At 34.7% G+C, this 22543-nt stretch overlaps 4 protein-coding genes across 4 annotated transcripts; 2 read left to right on the forward strand and 2 right to left on the reverse strand.

The window, feature by feature from the left end:
* Nucleotides 1-2669: 2669 nt before the first annotated feature.
* LOTGIDRAFT_182759 (hypothetical protein) lies at nucleotides 2670-7379 on the reverse strand. Its single transcript, XM_009059934.1, has 4 exons — nucleotides 7212-7379; nucleotides 4730-4794; nucleotides 4225-4336; nucleotides 2670-3281 (listed from the first exon to the last, which is right to left on the reverse strand). Exons 1-4 carry the CDS (start codon nucleotides 7365-7367, stop codon nucleotides 3192-3194), a joined length of 423 nt encoding a protein of 140 aa, XP_009058182.1. The 5' UTR covers nucleotides 7368-7379; the 3' UTR covers nucleotides 2670-3191.
* Nucleotides 7380-8162: 783 nt separating this feature from the next.
* Nucleotides 8163-12474, forward strand: LOTGIDRAFT_228869 (hypothetical protein). Its single transcript, XM_009059935.1, has 4 exons — nucleotides 8163-8274; nucleotides 9203-9359; nucleotides 9612-9766; nucleotides 10884-12474. The coding sequence occupies exons 1-4, from the start codon at nucleotides 8226-8228 to the stop codon at nucleotides 11210-11212; spliced, it is 690 nt and encodes a 229-aa protein (XP_009058183.1). The 5' UTR covers nucleotides 8163-8225; the 3' UTR covers nucleotides 11213-12474.
* A 2915-nt stretch (nucleotides 12475-15389) lies between these two features.
* On the forward strand, nucleotides 15390-15551 carry LOTGIDRAFT_79758 (hypothetical protein; the record flags this gene model as incomplete). The annotated part of the gene is made up of 1 exon (XM_009059570.1): nucleotides 15390-15551. A coding segment is annotated over one exon (162 nt), but the record flags the coding sequence as incomplete, so codon positions are not given.
* Nucleotides 15552-21239: 5688 nt separating this feature from the next.
* On the reverse strand, nucleotides 21240-22328 carry LOTGIDRAFT_105511 (hypothetical protein; the record flags this gene model as incomplete). The annotated part of the gene is made up of 1 exon (XM_009059936.1): nucleotides 21240-22328. The coding sequence occupies one exon, from the start codon at nucleotides 22326-22328 to the stop codon at nucleotides 21240-21242; it is 1089 nt and encodes a 362-aa protein (XP_009058184.1).
* Nucleotides 22329-22543: the final 215 nt, after the last annotated feature.

Raw genomic sequence — 22543 nt, forward strand, 5'->3', positions numbered from 1 at the left:
AGTCTTGCATATTGATTGAGAACTCACTGCCTCCATAGATTTAGACCAGCATAATAACTTGAGGATAAAGCTCTTTAAAATAAACTAATGAAATTCATTTTAAAAGTGGGTTTTACTGGACTTTAGGACTGTGTTTGCTTGAAAAGATGTTGGTGTTGGTTGTTCATTTGAGGTACATGTAATCAACATCATCATCATCAGTTTAACCCTGGATGAAGGTCATATTGACATTGTTCTAAGAAATAACCCTTCTTCAAAATAAATTGTGTACATCGAATCCACCTGTTGGCAACAGATCGATTTGGGAGACTGTTGGAGGTCCAAACGTCCCGTAAACCCACGATACAGAGTTTTTTTAATAGTTTTGACACCAGGTAAGTCCTCTGATGAACAAAAACTCATTTTTAACAAGTTATAAAATAAGTTAGTCATCCTATGAGGTAGTATTTATTTCCTTGCCTGAACCAGGTATTTTTTAAAGAACCTCACTTATACAGGATGTTAAACACCTTCATTGGAAGACGCTTTTAAGAGAGATCGCAATATAAGGTTGTGATATGCGTGACAAGAACTTTTTATATGTTTGCTTGAAAAGATGTTGGTGTTGGTTGTTCATTTGAGGTACATGTAATCAACATCATCATCATCAGTTTAACCCTGGATGAAGGTCATATTGACATTGTTCTAAGAAATAACCCTTCTCGAAAATACATTGTGTACATCGAATCCACCTGTTGGCAACAGATCGATTTGGGAGACTGTTGGAGGTCCAAACGTCCCGTAAACCCACGATACAGAGTTACCATTTTCATGTATAGAATAGGATACAATATTGATACAAGTAGTATTAAGTCTCAGCGACGCTAGTCTATGAAGTGGTTCATGATTTAGCCTAAATGCCAAACAAAAGCAATATTCATTGAAAATAACAAGTAATTTACAAAAAAGTACGCACCAAATCGCGCGAATTCAATCCAAAAATTTCAAAAATTCAGCTTCTGAGTTGGGAATGTCCCTCGTCGCTTGGATTGTCTTGGATCGCATATGTCGCAGGTTGATAGCGGCTGATGTAAAGTTTTTAATTTTACGGGACTTTTTCTAGCGTTTACTTTACATTTACCGGCGACCAACGGGGTTATTCTCGAGGCCCTTGCCCGAATGCGTCAATTACTTTATCGCTGGAGTCCTTAATTGGTCTTGCACCATGGAGGTAAATAAACCAAGTACTAACGATCCGAACTGCAAAACGAAACCCCAAATCCAAACAACATTAGAAGAAGCTATTGAACTTCATCCCTCATAACTGTTCGGGAAATATTCGCAAGATTTGACTCCTTTCTGGGCAGAAAAGATGAGTTCAGCTGTTTAAGAGCTTCCTGGTAACTAGTTGACATGTCTGTGTGTTCAAGGTGTTCATCGATTTAAATTCTTTCAACTTCATCTGCATCAAGATGTGGGCCAATTGACAAACTTTTGCTTTATCTTTGGAAATGCTCTTGTAAAACTCATAAGTTCTACTGCACATCGTGCCAAAATCAAAGTCATTATTTGGACAAAATGCTTCCAGCTTTAGCCATAGACGTTCTGTTGAAAAACAGCAAATTCTGCAGATTTCTGTAAATTTATTTATGGAAAATTCATGTAGCCTTCGCCTGCATGCGTGCAATATCAAAGAGACGAAAACGATAACATTCTAGAATACTGATTTTGGTATCCTTCTTGAAACTAAATTTAAATTTGCTAGTTTACAATGACATTCATGATGGTAATAACAACAAGTCAATTAATATTCTTGGATATAGCCTACTACGACAAAAACAAATTCATAACCCACAAATGTAGTTCGATACACGAGTCATCTTATAGAATGTATGGTAATTGGCACCTTTACATGAATTTAGCTTCCCAATTAGTTATATTGTTGAGTCGCACAGATCGCCAATAAAATGAATAAAAAACGTTATCACAACTTATCTGCGTATATGTTGACCCTTTTAAGACGGGAAAGAAAAATATCATTCATCACTGTTTTTATAACATTTTGAATATCTAAAATCATAATAAGTGAGGGGCACTGCTGTGCTAATTGCGGACTTTTGCTGAGAGGGTTTAACAAGGGCTTTTGGCGCCCGTTGAAAAATTGAGAACCACGCCACTGTTCACGTGGAAATATGAAATATGAACGGACGTCGAATTATTCTCTCATCAAAATACAGGCTAAATATTATCAACTAAATAAATCTTTTAACGCGTTTTTATAATGTTTGGATACCAACAGGTGCAGCCTTGTCTCACAGCACATGGATCTATCATGACATGTTCCAGCTCAGCACTGTCTTCCAGAGGATCTGCTGATGATGCACTTGTCTTTATATTGAATGACAGTTACATCTTTATTAGGCCTAACGAAAATGCCATTAAGGCCAGTCAAAATGGCAGGTATTATCCTTTTTTTTTCAGAAGTGTGGATTTATCAAAGCTAAATTAAATTGATGAACCAGTTTTCAGTGACGAAAAATGCAACCATCATGACATAGTGTTTAGTATGACGGGTGGTCGACCACATAACATTCAGCTCATCAAGGTAAATACTAAGCTAAGGACAGAATTGTTATCTCATCTATACAGGTACAGACTCTTAATTATTAGGATATCACTTGGATCTAAATGAGCCAGATTCATACTTCTTTAATAGAACAAGTTCACAAATGAATTATTTACAAAATGATAATGATGACAAAACCATGATAAAACATGTAAAATATACAAGGTGGTGGTACTAGGAATTCAAAACTCATAAGAAACCAAAAGCATATGTTTGTTTACAAATAATACTTGTAGATGCTTTCCTAATAAATACTGATTCAATATTTCAGATAATCCTGATTAGGAAGAACTTTTTTTTATCTGTTCAAAAGTAATACAACTTTGTTGCATGTCAATAGTCCATACCAATTAGTTAGAATTTATGACGTCACTAAATCTCATGGGACTATGTGTTTGCATGACACATGAACTTAATGTAATATGAACTCTGACAAATCAAAATAAAGCAGGTATTTCCAAACTTTCAGTTGATCTGCAATCAAGGACTATCAGCTACAAGTGTTATATATGAACAATATAAGATAGAATCAATCTTTATACATTTCTAAATGCTTTCTTCTAGAAATAAAAAATTGTTTGTTTCTTCAAAGAAAATAACTGGGTTTTTTAACATTAATACCATATTCAGCAAGAGCTGGGGTAAGATCATCCATTGTTAATGTTATCTTCTTATCCTGAAATTTAAAACATAATATTAATATCTTTTATCTTATTAAAGATACTGGGTTGAAATATTGAGTAACCTTATAGAACAATCAGTTCACAGATTCCAATTATTTCTGGCACCTAGTTGAGAAATGATAAATCCATGTTACATATCCAGTTATCACTATCACCCATCTCACATAATTTTGAGTGGGTAGAATTTGCAACTACTGGACATCAATTAAATCAAAACGCACTTTACTATAGCTGTGTTTACACCGAAAGCGTTTTCACAACTTTTTCCGTAGATCGTTCCAGAGAAATCCCTCTCCCAAAGGTTAAAAAGCGTGTATTCACACTGTCTTTTAACAATATAGCCGAGTTATCGCTACTTACATCGATGTCAAGGTCATAATTCCAAAATGGCTGGGCCGATGCAAAACATGCAAGGCCAAGCACCATGACCTGATTTGTTTTCATTGTTTCTGAATTTGTAATACTAGTGCTTCAAGGCTTTCACCTTTGAACAGCACTGGTTGGCTGAGTGTTCGTACCCGCAAGCTTCCACTAATTCTGCAATTCTTTGGTAAACTAGCATATTCCTGCAAACACCTTCACGTTGGCCCTCGATATCTTCTCACTAAATCTCTGCAAGTTTTATTGCAACCACGATCAACGCTTGACAACAGAAGTAGGAAAGGAAAAACAATCTGCGAATATTTCGAATATTTCGGACTCACAGAAGTGTTATAAGAAGTGCTGTGTGTGAATAGCTATATCATTATAATTTTGAAAACTGTAACCCCAGCGTTATAAGGCTTGTTAGTGAACACAGCTTAACTATGGGTTGATTATATACAATATATGTCAGCAAATCAAGATTAATTCATGAACGTTTATCAAACGTATTATCTTTTACTATACAAGTCTATGTATGATAATATCCTAGAATTTGACTGAATGATACCATACCTTTCCTTGTTTCTTTGAACTTTGACCTGAAGCTTTCATTTTACAATGCTGTAAAGCATCATTTGCAATGTCAGATATAAACTTTTGAGCTGCTAAAGAAACCAGTCTGATTCTGAAATAATAAAAATTAAAGGGATAAAGCTACACATCAAATTTTCAGTATGAAAGGTGAAACAATAAGCTTATCAAACTCTTTTTAAAATTTCTGAATGTTTATAGGGACAGATGCACCATTTTGGGGTGTTGATTTGAGTCTTCACTATTTCCGTATATGTCTTTTATATATATCACAGAGTATCTTTCATTCAAATGCAGATAATTCTGAACCCACATGGAATTGAAGGCTAAAATTTTGACAGTCAGCTATGAACATTATTTCTGATTGGCTTAGATTAAAAATTCCCATTTCTGATTGACCAAAAGAATTGCACACCTGTCCCTTTAATAAGTGGGAGCCTTCGTCTGTATATGTATAAAAATTTATCATAATGTTAAATTGTCTTACACTCTTGGATCTGATGAATCAAAACCAGATTTATTCAAATAATAAGCTGTTACAGAATCAGGAATCTGAAATTATGTATTGCAATTGATATCAGAACGTATGAAGATATGAGATAGATTACAGTATATACAGATTACGTATCCTAATTTTGTGCTAACCTATTTTTCGTGCATCTTCGGAAATGATTAAAATTTAAATTTGCGACCTCGCGTGACCTCCGCATTTGCGTGTTTTTCGATAAACATGGGTTGTCTGCACAATGTCAGCGAGTAGAACAAATCCACTCCAGTAGTTTTAAGCAAGGTAAAATGTATTTGAAAAAATACAAAATAGTAGGTTTTAATTATTACCAAATATCATAATTTTTGATCAGCCTTCTTATAATCCAAAGCTGTAATCAGAATTCAAGTGTCATTTGCTAGAATGTAGTCAAATGAACGAAGTCACATAATAAACTTGTGGATTCCTTGTCAGCAGAACAATTCTATGGAACACAATGTGGGTCATATTATTATGTTGTTTCAATGACTTTAAGCAATAAATCACTTCTATGTTTTATTTATTTTATTTTGTCAGTCACTATTTTTTCTTTTTAAATCAATGTTGTCATTAGTTATAATGAAATATTATTAAAGATGTACTAAGAGAAGTTAATTATTCAACTGGTTATCCATACGTGATTTAATCGACTTATTTATAGATCAAACATTAAAGTCTTTGAATGGCATTTAGCAATTGTGAGTACGATATATAGACACAGCTTTATGGAACAACAATCACTGGTTAAAGTTTTATGCAACGTTTCGATGTGTTTCCCCCACCGTCCTCAGGCACATAATGAGAAGAAGTGATGGGCAAACTATATATACATTAATGCTTATTATTAAGAACACACAAGAGATAAATGGTTTATTGATACATTACACTAAATTTTAACAGGTACAATAAGAGATACATAATTCTTAAAATAACATACAGGCTGATTAAGTAAAATAATTGAAATAAAGTAAATGAATTAAAAAAGATTAATTGAAGATTCAATAAACAACTATTGCTAGTATTGGAGTCTTTTATTAATAGAAATTACATATCTATTCATCTCTGTTAAGGTCAGGCTGATATAAAGTCAACTTTGACAACACCAACATACTGACAATCAATAAGCACATAGATAAAACCAGGAGACTTCATGAAACTATCCATATCAGAAGATATCAGCCTGACCTTAACAGAGATGAAGGTGTTTGTTTATCGCATGCATATGATAAACTTATCAACTTGTAATTATTCATATTCATAAATGTATTCAATTTAATAAAAAACATAGTTAGTTATATGAACAATGTAATTTCTATTAATAAAAGACTCCAATACTAGCAATAGTTGTTTATTGAATCTTCAATTAATCTTTTTTAATTCATTTACTTTATTTCAATTATTTTACTTAATCAGCCTGTATGTTATTTTAAGAATTATGTACCTCTTATTGTACCTGTTAAAATTTAATGTAATGTATCAACAAACCATTTATCTCTTGTGTGTTCTTAATAATAAGCATTAATGTATATATAGTTTGCCCATCAATTCTTCTCATTATGTACCTGAGGACGACAGGGGAAACACGTTGAAACATTGCATAAAACTTTAACCAATGATTGTTGTTCCATAAAGCTGTGTCTATAGATCAAAAATTGTACACAAAAAGAGGTGATGCATTTAGCAGCCGTTGTCGTTGTCGAGTTTGTTACACATGAGATATGCGTCAAAGTGAGGGATTCATAAAGAAAACCGAAACAAACCAATTTTAATTATTTTGTAGAATATCTGTTGAAACTTCTAAGACATAAAAAAAAAATTTGCGTTTTTTACATTTTGATGAAATACGGTGTTGAATCGTTATATGCACAAATATAGGTTACACTTCCCATTGGTGGAGCCAAATAAGGGGCAGAGTGGGTAGCCAACCTCTCCCCCCTCCCCTTACAGCCCTGAAAGCATGTTTTTTGGGCAAAAATCTCATAACCAGGTTAGAAATTCGGCAATCTAAGATGTTTCACCCCCTCTCGGACGCAAACCTGTCTCCACCACTGACACCACTATATATAGTACCGGTTCCATAATAAAATATGTTAATGGCACACAACCTTAAGCGAATATTCAGGATGCATACAGACTAATTATCTTAGTACCTTTCTGCCAAGGTTCACATAAATAACGACAACGGAAAAGGGTGAAACTGCCACAATGTCCATTTTAGGATATCAACATTGATGGAATGTGATATCCTTATTGTACAGCTAATGGTAACATTTATAGCATTACCAGTACTGTCCAGCCATATGGATCTGTTAATTATATGTTGCCAATCTTGAATCATTTACAAATGTCTCTAATCAGTGAGTGAAATGAGAGTGTAACAAACTGTAGTAAGAATACCGTCACTGAGAGTAGAAAGGAGTTCAAGTAGACATAATTAGGATACCGTGGGAGGGAAATCTTCTAATTGTAAAACCAAATCACTGAGTGGTACACCAGCTGTCTTTTGTTCCACTTGATTTTGATTAGAGGTGGTGGTGTTGGGAGTCTGAGCTGAAGGAATTATTCCGTTAGCTACTTCATCCACTCCGGAGGCCGCCATATTTGTTTTTCTTCTGAATAATGCGTACCCACCAACAGACAAATCGTAACCAATTGAATTTGGTCGTTCGACTAAACAACGTAACAAATATCTATGATTTTGAATACCAAATTTATTTCCAGGCAACCTTTTACAGCGTGCTTAAAATAATGTTTATGTCAGATCGTATTATATGAACATCGATATACATGAAAATTAACATTAAAATTTCCAAGGGCATTACAAACATTATTGATCATTTTAAAGATCTGCCTTTCATGGGCATGACTCAAAATGATATTAGTCTTTGTTTCTTATGACTAATCTCTCACAAATTAACATCTTAGTCCAGAATCTTGAATGTGTAAAGCGGGAAATGGCTGAAGAAGATATTGAATTGAAGTTTTACACTTTTGAACGTTTGCTAAACTGCTGTTACACCCATATAAAATGCCTTTAATAAAAAGACTTATTGGTGCCAGACCTAGAAAAAAATGAATCAACGAACTTTGCCGCAATAATGAAGAAAAATATTTCAGGTTATAATACGATGATAAGTAGGCCACTATTTCTATATAATATTGAGCGTGTTACGTGATATGCTATTGTGATTGAATACACTATGCTCAAGAAAGAAGTAGATTATTTACATAGACCAACGTTGAATAGGCCTACTTTATTGTGTACCTCTATAGTGATTTATTTTGGGATAGTAAGCGAAGCGTATACATTCTTAACATGTGACACTGTTTACCTTCTCTTTGAATTTAATACGTCACGGAAAGAAAATATTCAACATCCTTGTTGTTAGATTGCATAATATCAAGCCTGTATCGACAGTTTTCTATAAACTAGAATATAGAGAAACACTACCTGAATATGGATTTATTACTAGGAATATCTTTATTATTATTGACTCTTATTACAGGTGAAAAGTATATCATTTACTTATACATTAGTATAATAAATCATGCTAGATTCTTACTATAAGTTTGATTCATTGATTGTCGTTAAACTATTGCAAATATATAACCTATTAAAATATTCATGTGTAGTGAGAAGTCTTCTCAGTTGCTGTAAGGTCGACAGAAACTTTACGTCAGTAAAAATCAAATCCAAAACACAACACGAAACACTATACAATGAAAATATCGATGAAAATTTCCAAGGGCTAAGAATCTGTACATTTTACATCTACAACAGGTTCAAATCAATGTAGCCTGGACGCTTTGATATAGATTTGCCCCCCCCCCCCTATAATAGTGGTTTGCACCCCCAATTTTTGTTTATTTTCAACAGATCTAAATGTCTACATTTTTTCTCCAAAATATGTGTCAGAATGCACAAAATCAATTCAGATTTTCTAATGTTCTTGAGAGAACCCTTTAAGACGTTCTATGAGAAGCTTGCGACTATGACACCACCACAGAGTAGTCAAAATTTGAAATAGCCTCAACAGTTGTTACCCCATTTAGTCAATCTGCCCTTATTTGTACCCCCCAGTCTCGGAAGGCTGGCTCAGCCACTGCCATCTTCCTTGGTTGAAAAGGAGTCACTGAATGATGATCAATTCTGTTATCTCAAAGTCTAGTTAATGTGCTTAAACCATAGAGTTAAAATACTTTCATACATATTTTATACATATTAAAATGTTCAATTAATGAACAACAGTTAATCACTTTCAGAATCTCTGTTTCAATAATCAATTTTTTAATCAAATAGCAATTTTCTGTAAAATAAAATCTGTATTTTCAATATTATCAATCCTCAAGTTTTGGTTAACTTATTTTCAGTTTTGCTATTTATCATATCGCAATGTTATAAATATTTAAAAAAAATATTTTTGCTTTTTCTAGAGTCTTTTGGTACATTTTGTAAAACAAGCGCGTTATATAATAGCTATCGCTATTGTAGCAATGGATGCTGTAAATATACAGGGTATAATGTGTGCTGTTCATCATATTATTATACTTATAACAGTTATACCTATCGTAGTACCTATAGTAGTAGTGGGTACGTCATTTTATTCATGATTTGATAAATCTTTATCTTACATTATAGAAAATCCAAAAATTTAGTTGAACTGAGAGATCACTGTTGTTAAATCTCAGGTTTATTTCAGTTATCTATCTCACTATTTCAACAATTCTCTCTATTCCCCTTGTTATCTATCACATTCTATATATTAATGTAACCCTACCTCTCACCAGGTTCTTACTGATTCAGTTTATAATTAGGAAACTACAACTCTTTTCTTATTTTCAGATTAGCAACAAGTATTATTTGGATCATAATCTGCTCCGTAGGCTTTGTTGTCACGGTAGTAATTGTTATCGTTGTGATATGTTGTTGTCGTAGAAGACGGGGTGCTGCTGGAGCAGTTGTGCGATCAACTCCAATGCAACCAATGGTTATTTCAAGTGAGTCAATATGTATTAGGCCTATACAATTCCTTAATTTTTGCATAGTGCTGCATTTATACTAGTAATAATGACTTTCAACCAGTCAAATGCAATGTGAAGCTTTTACCGCCATATGTATTGAATATAGAACAAACAATAATAAAGCTATAAACCCACATCAGAACGAATCTCGTTTGTTAAAGAATGTTGTAAGATCTGAAATGAGAAAAAGTACGAGTTTACGTAAACGACAGTATTTAGAAATCTAATTAATTAGATAAGTAATTAAACTGAATTAATTTTATCAACATCGTCCAATGCTTAAATAAACACAATGATAATAGCCTGGAAATCCAAGCTCTAGGTATTATATAGCATTATTATCATTGACGTACTTGAATGCATTATCAGAACATTAATAGGTTGAATGTAAATGATAGATGAATCAATTCAAACTGTCCTGAAGGGAAATCTCCTTCATCGAGCTATAATACTGGAATGCATTCGTTGCCCTTCCATGAAATCAGAGATGGTTCAGAGTTGAGCCGCATTATCAGTATTAATGAAGGTTATAATACTAAACTCATTGTCCCGTCTCGGTAACAAATTACCCACGACGAGTCCCATGTTCTAATTTTCGTTAATAAGGATCAGAAAAATAGAGCAACAAAATTTTTATTTCACCTCTCTAACGCATGCACGTGAAATGCACCAGAAACTATACAAATATTTTCGCCTTCAAAGAGTAGCCAGTAGAGGCGCCAGTGGTTGGTTAATTATGGATTAAAATACTTGTAGTAAGAGTTGGTTTATTATCGATTTAGATACTTGCAGTTCAATGCTGTAAGGATTGGTTGCAAATATCAGTCACCCAACTCCAGCAACAGGCCCAGCCAGAAAAACGAAATTCTACCAATACTAAAAGTCATTAAAAAAATACCACATAATATATAAACAATATTGTTTTTTCGCGCAATTATTTACTTTTTTGCGGTTGGCTGTTTTAATATTTAAAGCTGTTTTTAAGGATTTAATATAATAACCAGATCTGTATTCGAGTATGTACAATTGAAAGACAACATGATATAAAATGCTACAATTGGATGTATTATGACATCGTGTTATTCTATTCCAGCTAATAATGTTCAGACAGGTTATATGCAACCTGGTATAGCTTATCCACAAGGTCAACCGGGGGTCATGTATTCACAAGGTCAGCCATCTGAAGGATATCCACAGCCAGCACCGGGTTATTCACAACAGACAACTGTCGGATACCCACAACAAGCAGATCCTGGATATCCACAACAACCGCAACCACAACAGCAGCAGTTGGAGTCCAAACCTAACCATTATCCAACTCATCCCACGGCATTGTCCGATAACAGTGGGTTGTCAGCTCCACCGAGCTATGAGAGTTTAAGTCCAAGTAGGGGACAGCATAATACTGGATATGTTGATTGAAATTACGAAACCCTGGACAGTTAAGGTCATTTCAAAGTAAATTCCAACTCTACACTAATATGCACATGTACATACAATAAGACAGACCTATAATTTGAAATTCAAATGTCAAAAACCAAATATTTTGCGCCCTATTATTGTAAAATTCATACTAACCGTACCCACTAGAACATAATCGGACTATCGGTAATAACTGCTTGGGAAATGTTACTTGCAGTCTGCTGAAAATCATTGGCTCTACAAACGATTAGTTAAAATGGAACTATAACCTTCCCACTTTTTTCTTTATTTCAGTGAAGCCTACTTTTTTTACTTATAAAATGTATTTTCATTTACAGTCTAACATTAGATGGTCATTATTTAACTTTTTTACATTATGATATATTATTGTGTTCATTTATTGAAATACGAGTATATCAATGTTGTTTATGCAGTAAATGTTTTTTTTGCATTTAGCCCCTCGATAACATATAGCCCTTGTACGTGCGTGTGATTATCGTTACACATAAAAAGTAGACGAGGAGCAATTTTGCAACGTTTGTCAAATGTCGAATATGTTAATTTGGTAATATTAGTGGCAAACTTTTGATTTTTCGCCAGTCAATACAAATTAGCGCATCCAAACAGCTTTGATTAAATTAGTATGTTACAATTATCACTGCGACTGACAGGAATTAATATTCCATTCACAAACTATGGTTTCCAAACACGTTTCGGAGTACAAGGACCATTACTCCCGTCGAATATTTTCAGATATTTCAATACCGTATACATTAATGTAAACCTATAATTATATTAGCTTATTGTTTAGAAACAGACAGAAAGTCGGTGTTTCCCAGTATTTTTATTATATTACGTCATGCTTACGTCATAAGTTATTAATAGTGACAGTGTAAATTTTAGCCAATCAATTCATTCTAAAACATGAGACTTGGGGAATTCCGGAAACATAAAAAGTTGCTATGGCGTGCGTGAACAAACGTGCATGATTCCTATTAGCCTTTAAAATAAGGAGACCAAGCCAATTATTAGCCCATTCAGCTAAGTTCCCACTATTAGACTGAGTAGATTTGCTAATATTCTAGCCTATTATGTATGCATTTTATGCCAATTTAATTAATTTTCTTTGTAGACCACGTAAACCTAGGCTCAATTGTTAACGAAGATTTTCATTTATATTTTCAATTGACTACTAAACTACTAAATTCCTAATTTCTGCAATACGAAAATCCATATTTGAAAATAAATATTGAAGATTGGAAGCTTGTAGTTTATTGGTGTAGTACAATCCCAGGAACTAGGGCACTCTTCACTTCGTCTCTGATAAAATTCTGTGATGAACCAATGTTTACCAATGTGAAGACAATGTCCAATCCTCCACACATTTTGAAGTATCAATCAGTGGCGTTTCTATAAAGCATTCAGTGGAGGGGACGAGTAGGGGCCACATAATTATCGAGGGGGGCCAGTGCCACCAGGCATTGAAGATCTCAATGGTTCGAAATTTATGTTTCATTTATGTTCAAAATGTTAGCGTGTATCACTGGTTCTTCTATCAAGTTTCAAACACTCGATAATTTTGCTAGGTTAAAATTAGATAATGTTTTACTTAAACCTCTTTCAGTGACGGTGTCTGCCTTCCGAGACTGGGGGTACAATAGCCTTGGGGCAGACTGACTCAATGGGGGATGGGACAACTGCTGAGGCTGAATTCAAATTTAGGCTACTCTGAGGTGGTGTACATCATGGTAGCAAGCCTCTCATAGAGCGTCTTTGAAGGTTCTCTCAACAAAATTTTAGCAAAAAAAATGAATTCATATTGTGCATTCCGACACATATTTTGGAGAAAAAAGGTAGACAATTGGACTTGTTATAATTAAAGTGGGGATGTGCAAACCACTTTTCTACTGAGGCACCAGTATTCCACCTATACCCATCTATATCACTACTGACACCGCCACTTCCCAGGTCAATATGATGTTATCACTGGCTGCTAAAACTGTATAGTGGTCTGAATTCTGGAATATTGTTACTTACTTCCCTTTACTTATCCTGCCACAGATCAACCCATGGATAGTGTACACGGGTTATACCATATAATAACGTGTGTGGAAAGGTGACACTTCTTTCCTTCCCAAGTCTGCCGAGGCACGACGGTTACGTCTATACATGCCCCAAATATAGCAAAAATGGTATCTGTGATTCCAAAGAACTCATTGATACGCCGCTTCTCATAGCGTCAGTTACATGATAATAACGTCACAATCAGTTATTGATTATTGAACTTAACATAACAGATCCTACGACAGATGGGAATCGAAAAAGATAATACTAATACCGCTATCCTGGCAAATTTAACATTCATTACTTAAGAGGGCTTTTATATTCGTAAAGTCATTTTAAACCATAGTGATCAATATCCTTGCCATGTTACTTAGATATATTTATCCGTAATTAAATAAAGCTTCCTTTGACCATTGACTCTTTTGCTTTGTCTATGAAAGTAATTAGTACACTGGGTTGTCTATTATATAAGATTGCTAGAGCAACCAACATAATTGAAGGAATCCATGTAAAATAAGTTGCAGGATATAAGATTCTTTAATTACAGTTAGCGAAACCCTAACTATTCACAATTGTCTACCAGCAATTAATTGTTTCTGTGATAGAAGAAAACAGTGAACGTGTTTAAGTAGTTCTTCTTGAAACACAACTCTGCTCTCAGTTGTAGTATAGATTCTGATTATATTGTTATATTAGGCCCTATTTACTATTGCATGTACAGGTAACAGAAATAAACTGAACTATCTGTTCAATCGTCCAGTTGCCATCATCATCATGAGGCCTTGTCGCAAATTTCTCTTTGAATGTTGTATGTTTGGACACCTGACTTATCCACGTACTGAAGTGTACTTCCAATCTTGATGACGATTTTTATCCACCACATACACTGCAGATTATGTTGAATGTGCATGTGGAGCATTCGCAGAATTTTGGTAAAATTGTTATTTGTTCCATAGTTTTACATGACGCCGACGACAGGGTAGTAAGGAGATCAAACGATCAAGGTCGTTGTCGTGTTTTACGTTTTATTGTGGGATCCATTTGATTTTTGGAGGCGGAATAGATAATTATTGTTGTTTGAATTAGAAGAACAATTTAGAGCAAGAAAAGAAATATATATACACAAAGAAAAAAGTTAAGCACATCCTTAAACAAATCATGATAGTTTTGCACAAAGTTTTAATAATTTAATAAATATGGGATTTTTGAAAAGTATATGTGCCTTTAATAAAGTGGAGTGAACAAATCATGACAAAACATCTCGTGGAGAACATGAACCGCACGTGCAGTTTGCTACCCTTGTGTTTCTCAAAATGCAGTATCTTTTGTCACTTCTATTGGTTTAATTCTCTCATTCAAAATCGATCTTTACTCACACAAAGGGACATATGGCACGTAGACACTTATCTGATGCCACAAGATGGCAAATAATCGGTATGCACAATGTAGGAATGTCTTACAGTGCAATTGGGCGGAATCTGGGTTATAATCACACTGTTATTAGTCGTCTGGTCAATAAACATCTTGAAACTGGCGATGAGAAGGATCGACCCAGATCAGGAAGACCCCCAGTGACCTCATAGAGAGAAGACAGGGACCTTCAGCGCCTTGTTTGTCGAGAACCCTTTGCAACGAGTACTGGTCTGAAAAACTTATGGCTGCCAAATCTTCGTTTCAGTCTAAGAACGCTTAGAAATCGATTGAGAAGCACAGGAATGAAAGCCAGGAGGGTAATTAAACGCCCTTTGTTGACAGATCGCCACAAGGCAGCACGTTTAGCCTGGTGTATTGCTCGTCAGAACTGGAATATGAGGTCTTGGAGACGTGTTCATTGGTCAGATGAAAGTCGGTTCCTGCTCCATGTAACATATGGCAGTACTAGAGTGTGGAGGCACCGAAACACAGCGTACACTCCTAGGAACACCAGATCAACAGTTCCATATGGTGGGGGGTCCGTCATGATATGGGGGTGTATCTCCCATGACTGCAAGTTGGATTTGGTCACCATCAGGGGTAACTTGACAGGACAACAGTACATCCGTGACGTGTTGCAACCGATTGTGGTTCCTCATTCGACAACCACACACTTGCGAGTCGACCACAATTCATGGACGATAATGCTAGACCACATCGTTCACGAGCAGTCAACGATTTAATGAGGACCAGTGCAATTACAACTTTACCATGGCCTGCTACGAGTCCGGATTTAAATTCAATAGAACATGTTTGGGATTTCATTGGGCGACGAGTACGAGCACGTGAACCTCCTGTTCAAACTCTTCGGCAACTGGAAGCAGTACACTGTAAAAAAAAGTCCGTTTTTTTTACAGAAATGTACTTCATATTTTCTGTTGATATACGTAAATTTATGCTGATATACATATTTTTCTGTTGATTTACGGACTTTGTTCTAGAGGATCCCCGGATTGCTGTTAATTTACGGAAAAGGTGATTTTGCATTATGATAGTTTCGACCTGCCAATCAAAGTAGGTATGACGTCATCGGTAAAGACACGAGGTCAGTCTATCGTCACGCCGCCATCTTATCCCACATCAAAACAAGGCTACGTCGAAGGGATTTTTGTGAATTTCTTAAATTAAATTTAATATGGTGAGATGCATGGAGAAAGTTAAATGCTGACCCGATATTCCACCACTCATTCCTGTTCTATTATCACCCTTTGTCAAAAACTGCAAAATGTTCTACTGAATTTTAAGCGTGTGGGGACAACGACAAAATGACTTAAATTTATCCTACACGATGAACTAGACTAGGCTTAGCTTACTTGGTCTTGGGTAGAGTGGAAATGATCACTGAATACAAATTAACAGGTGAGTGTATTTTAATTATTGCCTAAGTAAATTTGTAATGTTATCTTTTTATCACTTTATACGTATTTGTGGTCTGAAACTTAGATCAGTCTTGTCAAGAGTCATCTTTCTGTTTAGAACTCTTCTGTCTAAGAGAGTAGAAAAATTAATAATTCTTCATAGCAATGAAGTCCTCAAATTCATATCTCAAATCTTCAGGTTTAGCCAACCGCAATGTAAGTTTATACCCGATTACATAAGAAAGCCTCCGACGATATGAAATATCACAGGATCCATAATTTCTATTGCAATTTTATGTTTTTTCATGCTGCCTGAAAACTCTTACCAAAATGTAAACAAACCCGACAAAATGGCGCCAAATTATGCATAGATTCCTCAAGTCAGTTTTCCCACCAACTTTGCACATGTGACACTATATAAAATGTTTGTACCTACTATTAATAACATTTGCAATGTCTTATCGATGTCTGGAATGTCAAACTGTGCAACCTGCTTTTAAGAAATTATTTTGTACGGCCACCCATGATAAGTGACAGTGTGTCATTGCATCATGATCTTAAATTCCATCCACTTTCTTATGCCTTTACTATTTTTAATTTATAATTTCTTTTTCTGTTTTTGTACATCCTCGCTTTTTTTTTTGTACTTACAGCCTTTTTCGGTTTTGATTGCACCAGAGTACAAGAATATAAGGAATGAGAATTCTGTCATTAATATTCTTGTCAATAAACCTTAACCGTTTACACTCAATGTTAGGACCCACTACGTGGGCGAGGCATTACAAAATTCGTAAACGAGGGCGAATTGGATTTATTGAACTAAAAGATCCAGTGCCCTACTATTACTACACTACCGGTACTGCAGTACATTAGCACAACAAATATTTTCTCATTTTAAATTTATCTTTTCAGGTATGTCACCTTTTCCCTCTCTTTAGAGTTTCTGCCATTATTTACCAGCTAAAAGTTACGGAGCATTATGAGAGTTGACCTGACTTTCGAACGAGCAACAATTAACTGTGCACATCAGAAACAATTAGGCCTTATGATAATGATTAGAGTTGCATCATAAACAGTATTGCGCTGGATGATGGAGTCTTATAACCATGTGGAACACTAAAAAAAGTGAAGTAGTAGAATTACTGGACCACAGGTTCTGTCAATATTAACAAAATATGGGCAATGTGGAGAAAAGAGTGTCAACATAAATAAAAAAAAAGACATTAGTTAAATCCAAATTAGTTAAATCCGAACTTATGAAGATGTCATTACTTATGAGAATATCATTAAAAGATGTCATTAGTTATCAGAATGTTATAGATGTTATTAGTGATGAGTATGTATTTCAAGTTCATCATTTGTTTTATGCAAGAGATTGTTTTTATACGCCCACATTTTCAGTTGTATGTATAATTAAAGATATAGTTAACATCATTTTCTCTGATTATTTTAAATGCACAAATAATACCAATAAACACATAAAGTTGAAATGTTTTGTTTTTTTACAGTAAAATGAAAATGATTTCTGGCAACAGATTTATTACCAGAATATCCTTTTTAAAATTCTGTTTTTTTACAGAACTGGAAGGAAAAATTCAGGCAGCAGATTTACCAGAATATTCTTCCTATTTTTCTGTTAAATTACAGGAAATATTAGAAAAATTCCGGCAGCTGATTTACCAGAATATCCTTCCTATTTTCTGTTAATTACAGGAAATATTATTAGTCATTCTGTAATTTAACAGATTTTGTAGTAAAATATTTCTGTTATTTAAAGCAAATATTTTACAAGAAATTCTGTTATATAACTGAAGGCAAAATTTAAATTCTGGTAAATCAGCTGCCGGAATTTTTTCTGTTAATGGAAGGAAATTTTTTTTACAGTGTACTGCATCAAGAATGGCGACAATTAACATTAGAAGAGGTTCGACGATTCACTGGAAACATGAGAAACAGGGTACATTGTGTCATTCAAGCACGCGGAGGTTACACGCGTTATTGATGTTTTGAACTTTTAAGGTCAAAATGATAATGATAATGAACAGTTCCAGTGCAAATTGTAACTCTTACCTCTATCTGTAAATTCGGTAGCTCCATACTTTTTTTCATGTGTTAAAAATGTTAAAAATGAGTACCTCTCTGCCAATGTCATTTCCAATATTAAATCTCAAAGCAAATCTATCTCAAATGGTCTTCTTTGTTGTTAAATGTGCGATGGATCTGATGCAATTTGAAAAATTTAGTTACCAAGTTCGATTTCCGCTTAGTGCATTATATAATTTTGATTATGATGAAAAAACTGGGATGTGCTTAACTTTTTTCTTTGTGTATATTTGTTTCGGTTCATTTTTAGAATGATTTTGATTCCTTAATATTGCAAAAATGCAAAAATTCCGCTAAATTGACTTGTGTCGTTTCGTTGTATGAAAATCTACGATCCTTAAATTTAAAGGGTCATTCCGCTTTTTGTAGGGCGGAACATTTTTTTTGCTCAACTAAACTCTTCGTTTACATTAAAAGTGATTGTCCGTAAAACTGTTTCAGTTGTGTCAAGCAATAAGTTGACACGTTGTGTGCACAGGGGCCAGTATCATACTGTTTTAAAAAAAAATGTAATAAGATGATAAAGGGGCACACCAAGCCAATGGCTCTTCCCTAATAAATTGTGTTCTAAAAGGTATCATGTAGTAAGACAATACCCTATGGCTGAAGAGTTTTCTGTTCAAACAAATCATGTTCTAGAAATGTTATTCTGGAAATCTTTAATTGGAAAATGCTGTCTGAGCACGGCTCATGGAACAAAAATAGCCAGTGCGGATTTAGAGAGATAAAGCAGTATTTATTGACTATTTTTATTAAAGAGACACATTTCTTCTAGATTCACTGACATTTTTAAAGTCACGTAAATATACGGCTATTGAAAGTGCTTCAAGTCGAGTTTTTCTATTCTAATTTATCATTTCGGTCATATATTAATTGGAAGCGTACATTTAAGAAGATGAAATGTGGTTTTGTAATAAACTTTGATACTAATCATGGGATTGAGCGAATGCCAGAAGGATAAGTTGGTGATTAGATCAACATGCGGGATTGGATGGCCCTTATCCATGACCGACCATCTGTAGCTATGGAAAGCTTTACTGAGTTAAAAGTCCTACTAATAAGTACTGCTTGCTAGACGTGGAATTGCCCACACAGTGTTACAGAGCTGAAAATAGTGCATGTATATTAGTGTTGAATTATAAAGGACATTCGTAGAAAAACAGAATATATATTTATTTGTTCCGGGTAAAGTATTACTATAATCTATTTGCTCTCATCCACATAGATCGTCTAAGTAATAATAAATAGTATCATTATGTCTCCTATGTTGTTGTCCATATATAAAATTAATGTAGAGGGTATTAATGGAAGACTGTGAAAGTCAGTAATGTCGTGGATGAGATTTATAACCTCTGAGATGTTTTACACTTCGACCATTCAGTCTAATTAATGCTCATTCCAGATGGGGTTTTTAGATTTAACCATTTGAGTGCCATATATTTATTGTGTGTTCATCTTTAATCGCGAAAATCGTTATGTTCGCTTCAATCTGATATACTGAAAGTATGAATATCCAGTAAAATAAGGTCCAGGGTTTGAATTTGCAATTCATATATCTACGTATCATTAAAATTATTAAGACTTTGTCACTTAATCGTTGATATTTTGAAACCTGTCCAAGTCCTATGGTAATGTTCGTGAGGGAAATGATTATCATGACTTGAAATAAGTTTGACTAAATATATTTGTATAAACAATATTTATTTACATAAGATCAGGGAACAGGGAAAATACTCGTGCAAATCGATAACCATATTTCACTGGACTCTGCTACGAATTACACCCGATGTAACACAATAAGATAAGATTTACTATCGTTTACGACGCTATATAAACATGTATGTAACCTATACGTAATTTGACGTCTGATCGATATTTCAGATAATTATCATGGCGTTTCACTTACGTATATGGCGAAACGTTTCCATCGAATTTTCGTCATAGCCGAATTTAAGAGAATCGCATCTTCAGGAAATATCTTACCAATCGTGTGAAAACGGGTATTGCGTGGCTGATAGATCCTAGCCAAAATGTAACATAACGATAAACATACACATATCACAATTTCTCACGGAGGTTAGCCTACATATGGTTGACTGCAGATTTAGCCGATTGAATAGTGTAGTTAAATCATTTTGACTGGTACTGGCATTTTCTTTACCTTCCGATAGCTCCAGAATATGCCACTTAATTTCCGTTTGTTACTGATCACTGGCGACACCTGCTATTTCGAATGCAATAAAACTACGACTTTAAAAATATGAATAGGGATCGACCCACCGATAAATGGAGGTATTGGCATCCAATTTCTACCATATGCTACGCTTTGTTATACAAATTAATGTACCAGCTCAGTAGAAATTTCATTAAATCGTTGATCATGTACGACACTGTCCAAAATGAGAAAAATCATCATAATTCCAAACGAGTACGCCGAGCAAAGTATCATAACTATCTAGTCATTGCGTGAAGTATGCGTAACACAAGAGATTCTGTCCAGTCGGACAGCCGGTCAGCACGAATTAGTTTTATCGGATCAATTTCATTAGATCTATTGATATTTATTATACTACGCACATTAACACTACATTTCAGCATTCAACACTAAACTGAATGGCATTTTGTAATCAGCAATGACTGTTAAAAGGTTTAATGTCCCAAAACCAACCGCAAAGTAGCAGCGAAACCACTGACACAGAAATGTGTAATCAAAATATCATTGCATCGTCTTAGATTTGCCTTCCAAGTGGTATGTGTTTGTTAAATTGAACTTGTATGGTGTTACAAATGAAAATGTCCCTAGTCCACTTTGTCCAATAAATTCATTCTCATTATATTAGTCCTTCGAATTGACCTCACTCAATAACATAGTTAGGCCCGTTTCAGATGATAGATTTGTTGATGAAAAGTATTCACTTGTCACTTTTCGCCCTATATTTCACTTCGTTAGTTACCCTTTAATCGTACGACGAAATAGTCTCTAATGAATCTCGCAGAGGAATGATTATGGTAAAAAGACGACAGAGAAACTAGGACACACGCACTATCAAAGCAGTCTGTGAACGTTCCGAATCACAAGCAACTGTCGTAAAATGATGTTTTGCAATTCGTATTTTTAAGAGATCCATTAAAGTCAGCCTGAAATCTCTACTCATTGAACAGTAAAGAATAAAGTTAACACCGTTATTGATGAGCGCCATCATATCCATCAAATCTCCTAAAGGCATGTAAATGAAGTGAAAAAAACCTCTTGAAGTAACACTTAAAATGATCAATATTCCTTGAGGAAGCTCTGTCACCAAGAAGAGTATAATAACTATTAACAACATCCGCGTAGTTCTCGAATTATCCAATGGTCTTTGAGCATATACACTGGTGCAGGAAAGTTTTCTTTTTTGGAATTTAAGTTTGGATTTAAGAGTATACAGAAGAAGTCCCCCATATATAACCATCAAGATACACGGCAATAATTTCGCCATAATGCTGTAGAGCCACAAATTTAACAAAACAACGGGGCGGACATCATTAGTTCCTAGATCAAGGCTCTCCATTATGTACACTGTTTCGTTGTTGAAAGGGGACGGGTGTAGCTTATTTGTGATGTAATTGGGTGTCAGGCCAACTGTAGACAAAACGTAAACAACTACCACTGAAATCCGTGCCCGTATCAACCGTCGTATCCGCGTGAGGTTCCCTTTTGCTGGAGAATACAAATGTTTGTATCTTAATATAGCTAAAGTCACACCTAACCAGATGGAAACAGTATGGGTCGTAGCAGAGAAATTGATATGAAACAGCATGAATCGCATCCAACCAAGACTATTTTTAGTCGCGTTCAGCTCCCACGGGGAATGTAAGATATAAAAATTAAGAGCGAACGGAACGTAGCTGATCATTGTCAACATGTCAGATAGGGAGAGAAAGGTTAAGATACAATTTATAGGTGTTCTCATATGTTTCTGAGTTAAAACCGTCACATTAATTAGATTCATTGGTATTCCAAAGCCACACACTATGACACTAAGATAGCCGTGGATTCCAGAATACCATACCGAGAACGATTCTAACTCTGGTACTCGGTAGAATTCAAACACGCCCGTACTGGAATTGAACGACATTCTTATTCTGGATCCAGACTAATGGTTGCCCTCAATCGCCATCTGAAAAATAAAGAAAATATGACACATTAATGCTTTTAATCCTACAAAAAATCTACCTTCCTGTGTCACGATTATGAAGACCTACAACCGAGCACTATAACATAAACATTCGACCAAAGAGACAAACCAATAAGGGTACATAGATCTCAGTGGCCAGAAAAGTAAAAATAAAG

Source organism: Lottia gigantea, assembly GCF_000327385.1.
Source record: "Lottia gigantea unplaced genomic scaffold LOTGIsca_4, whole genome shotgun sequence".
In the NCBI taxonomy this organism is placed as follows: domain Eukaryota; kingdom Metazoa; phylum Mollusca; class Gastropoda; family Lottiidae; genus Lottia; species Lottia gigantea.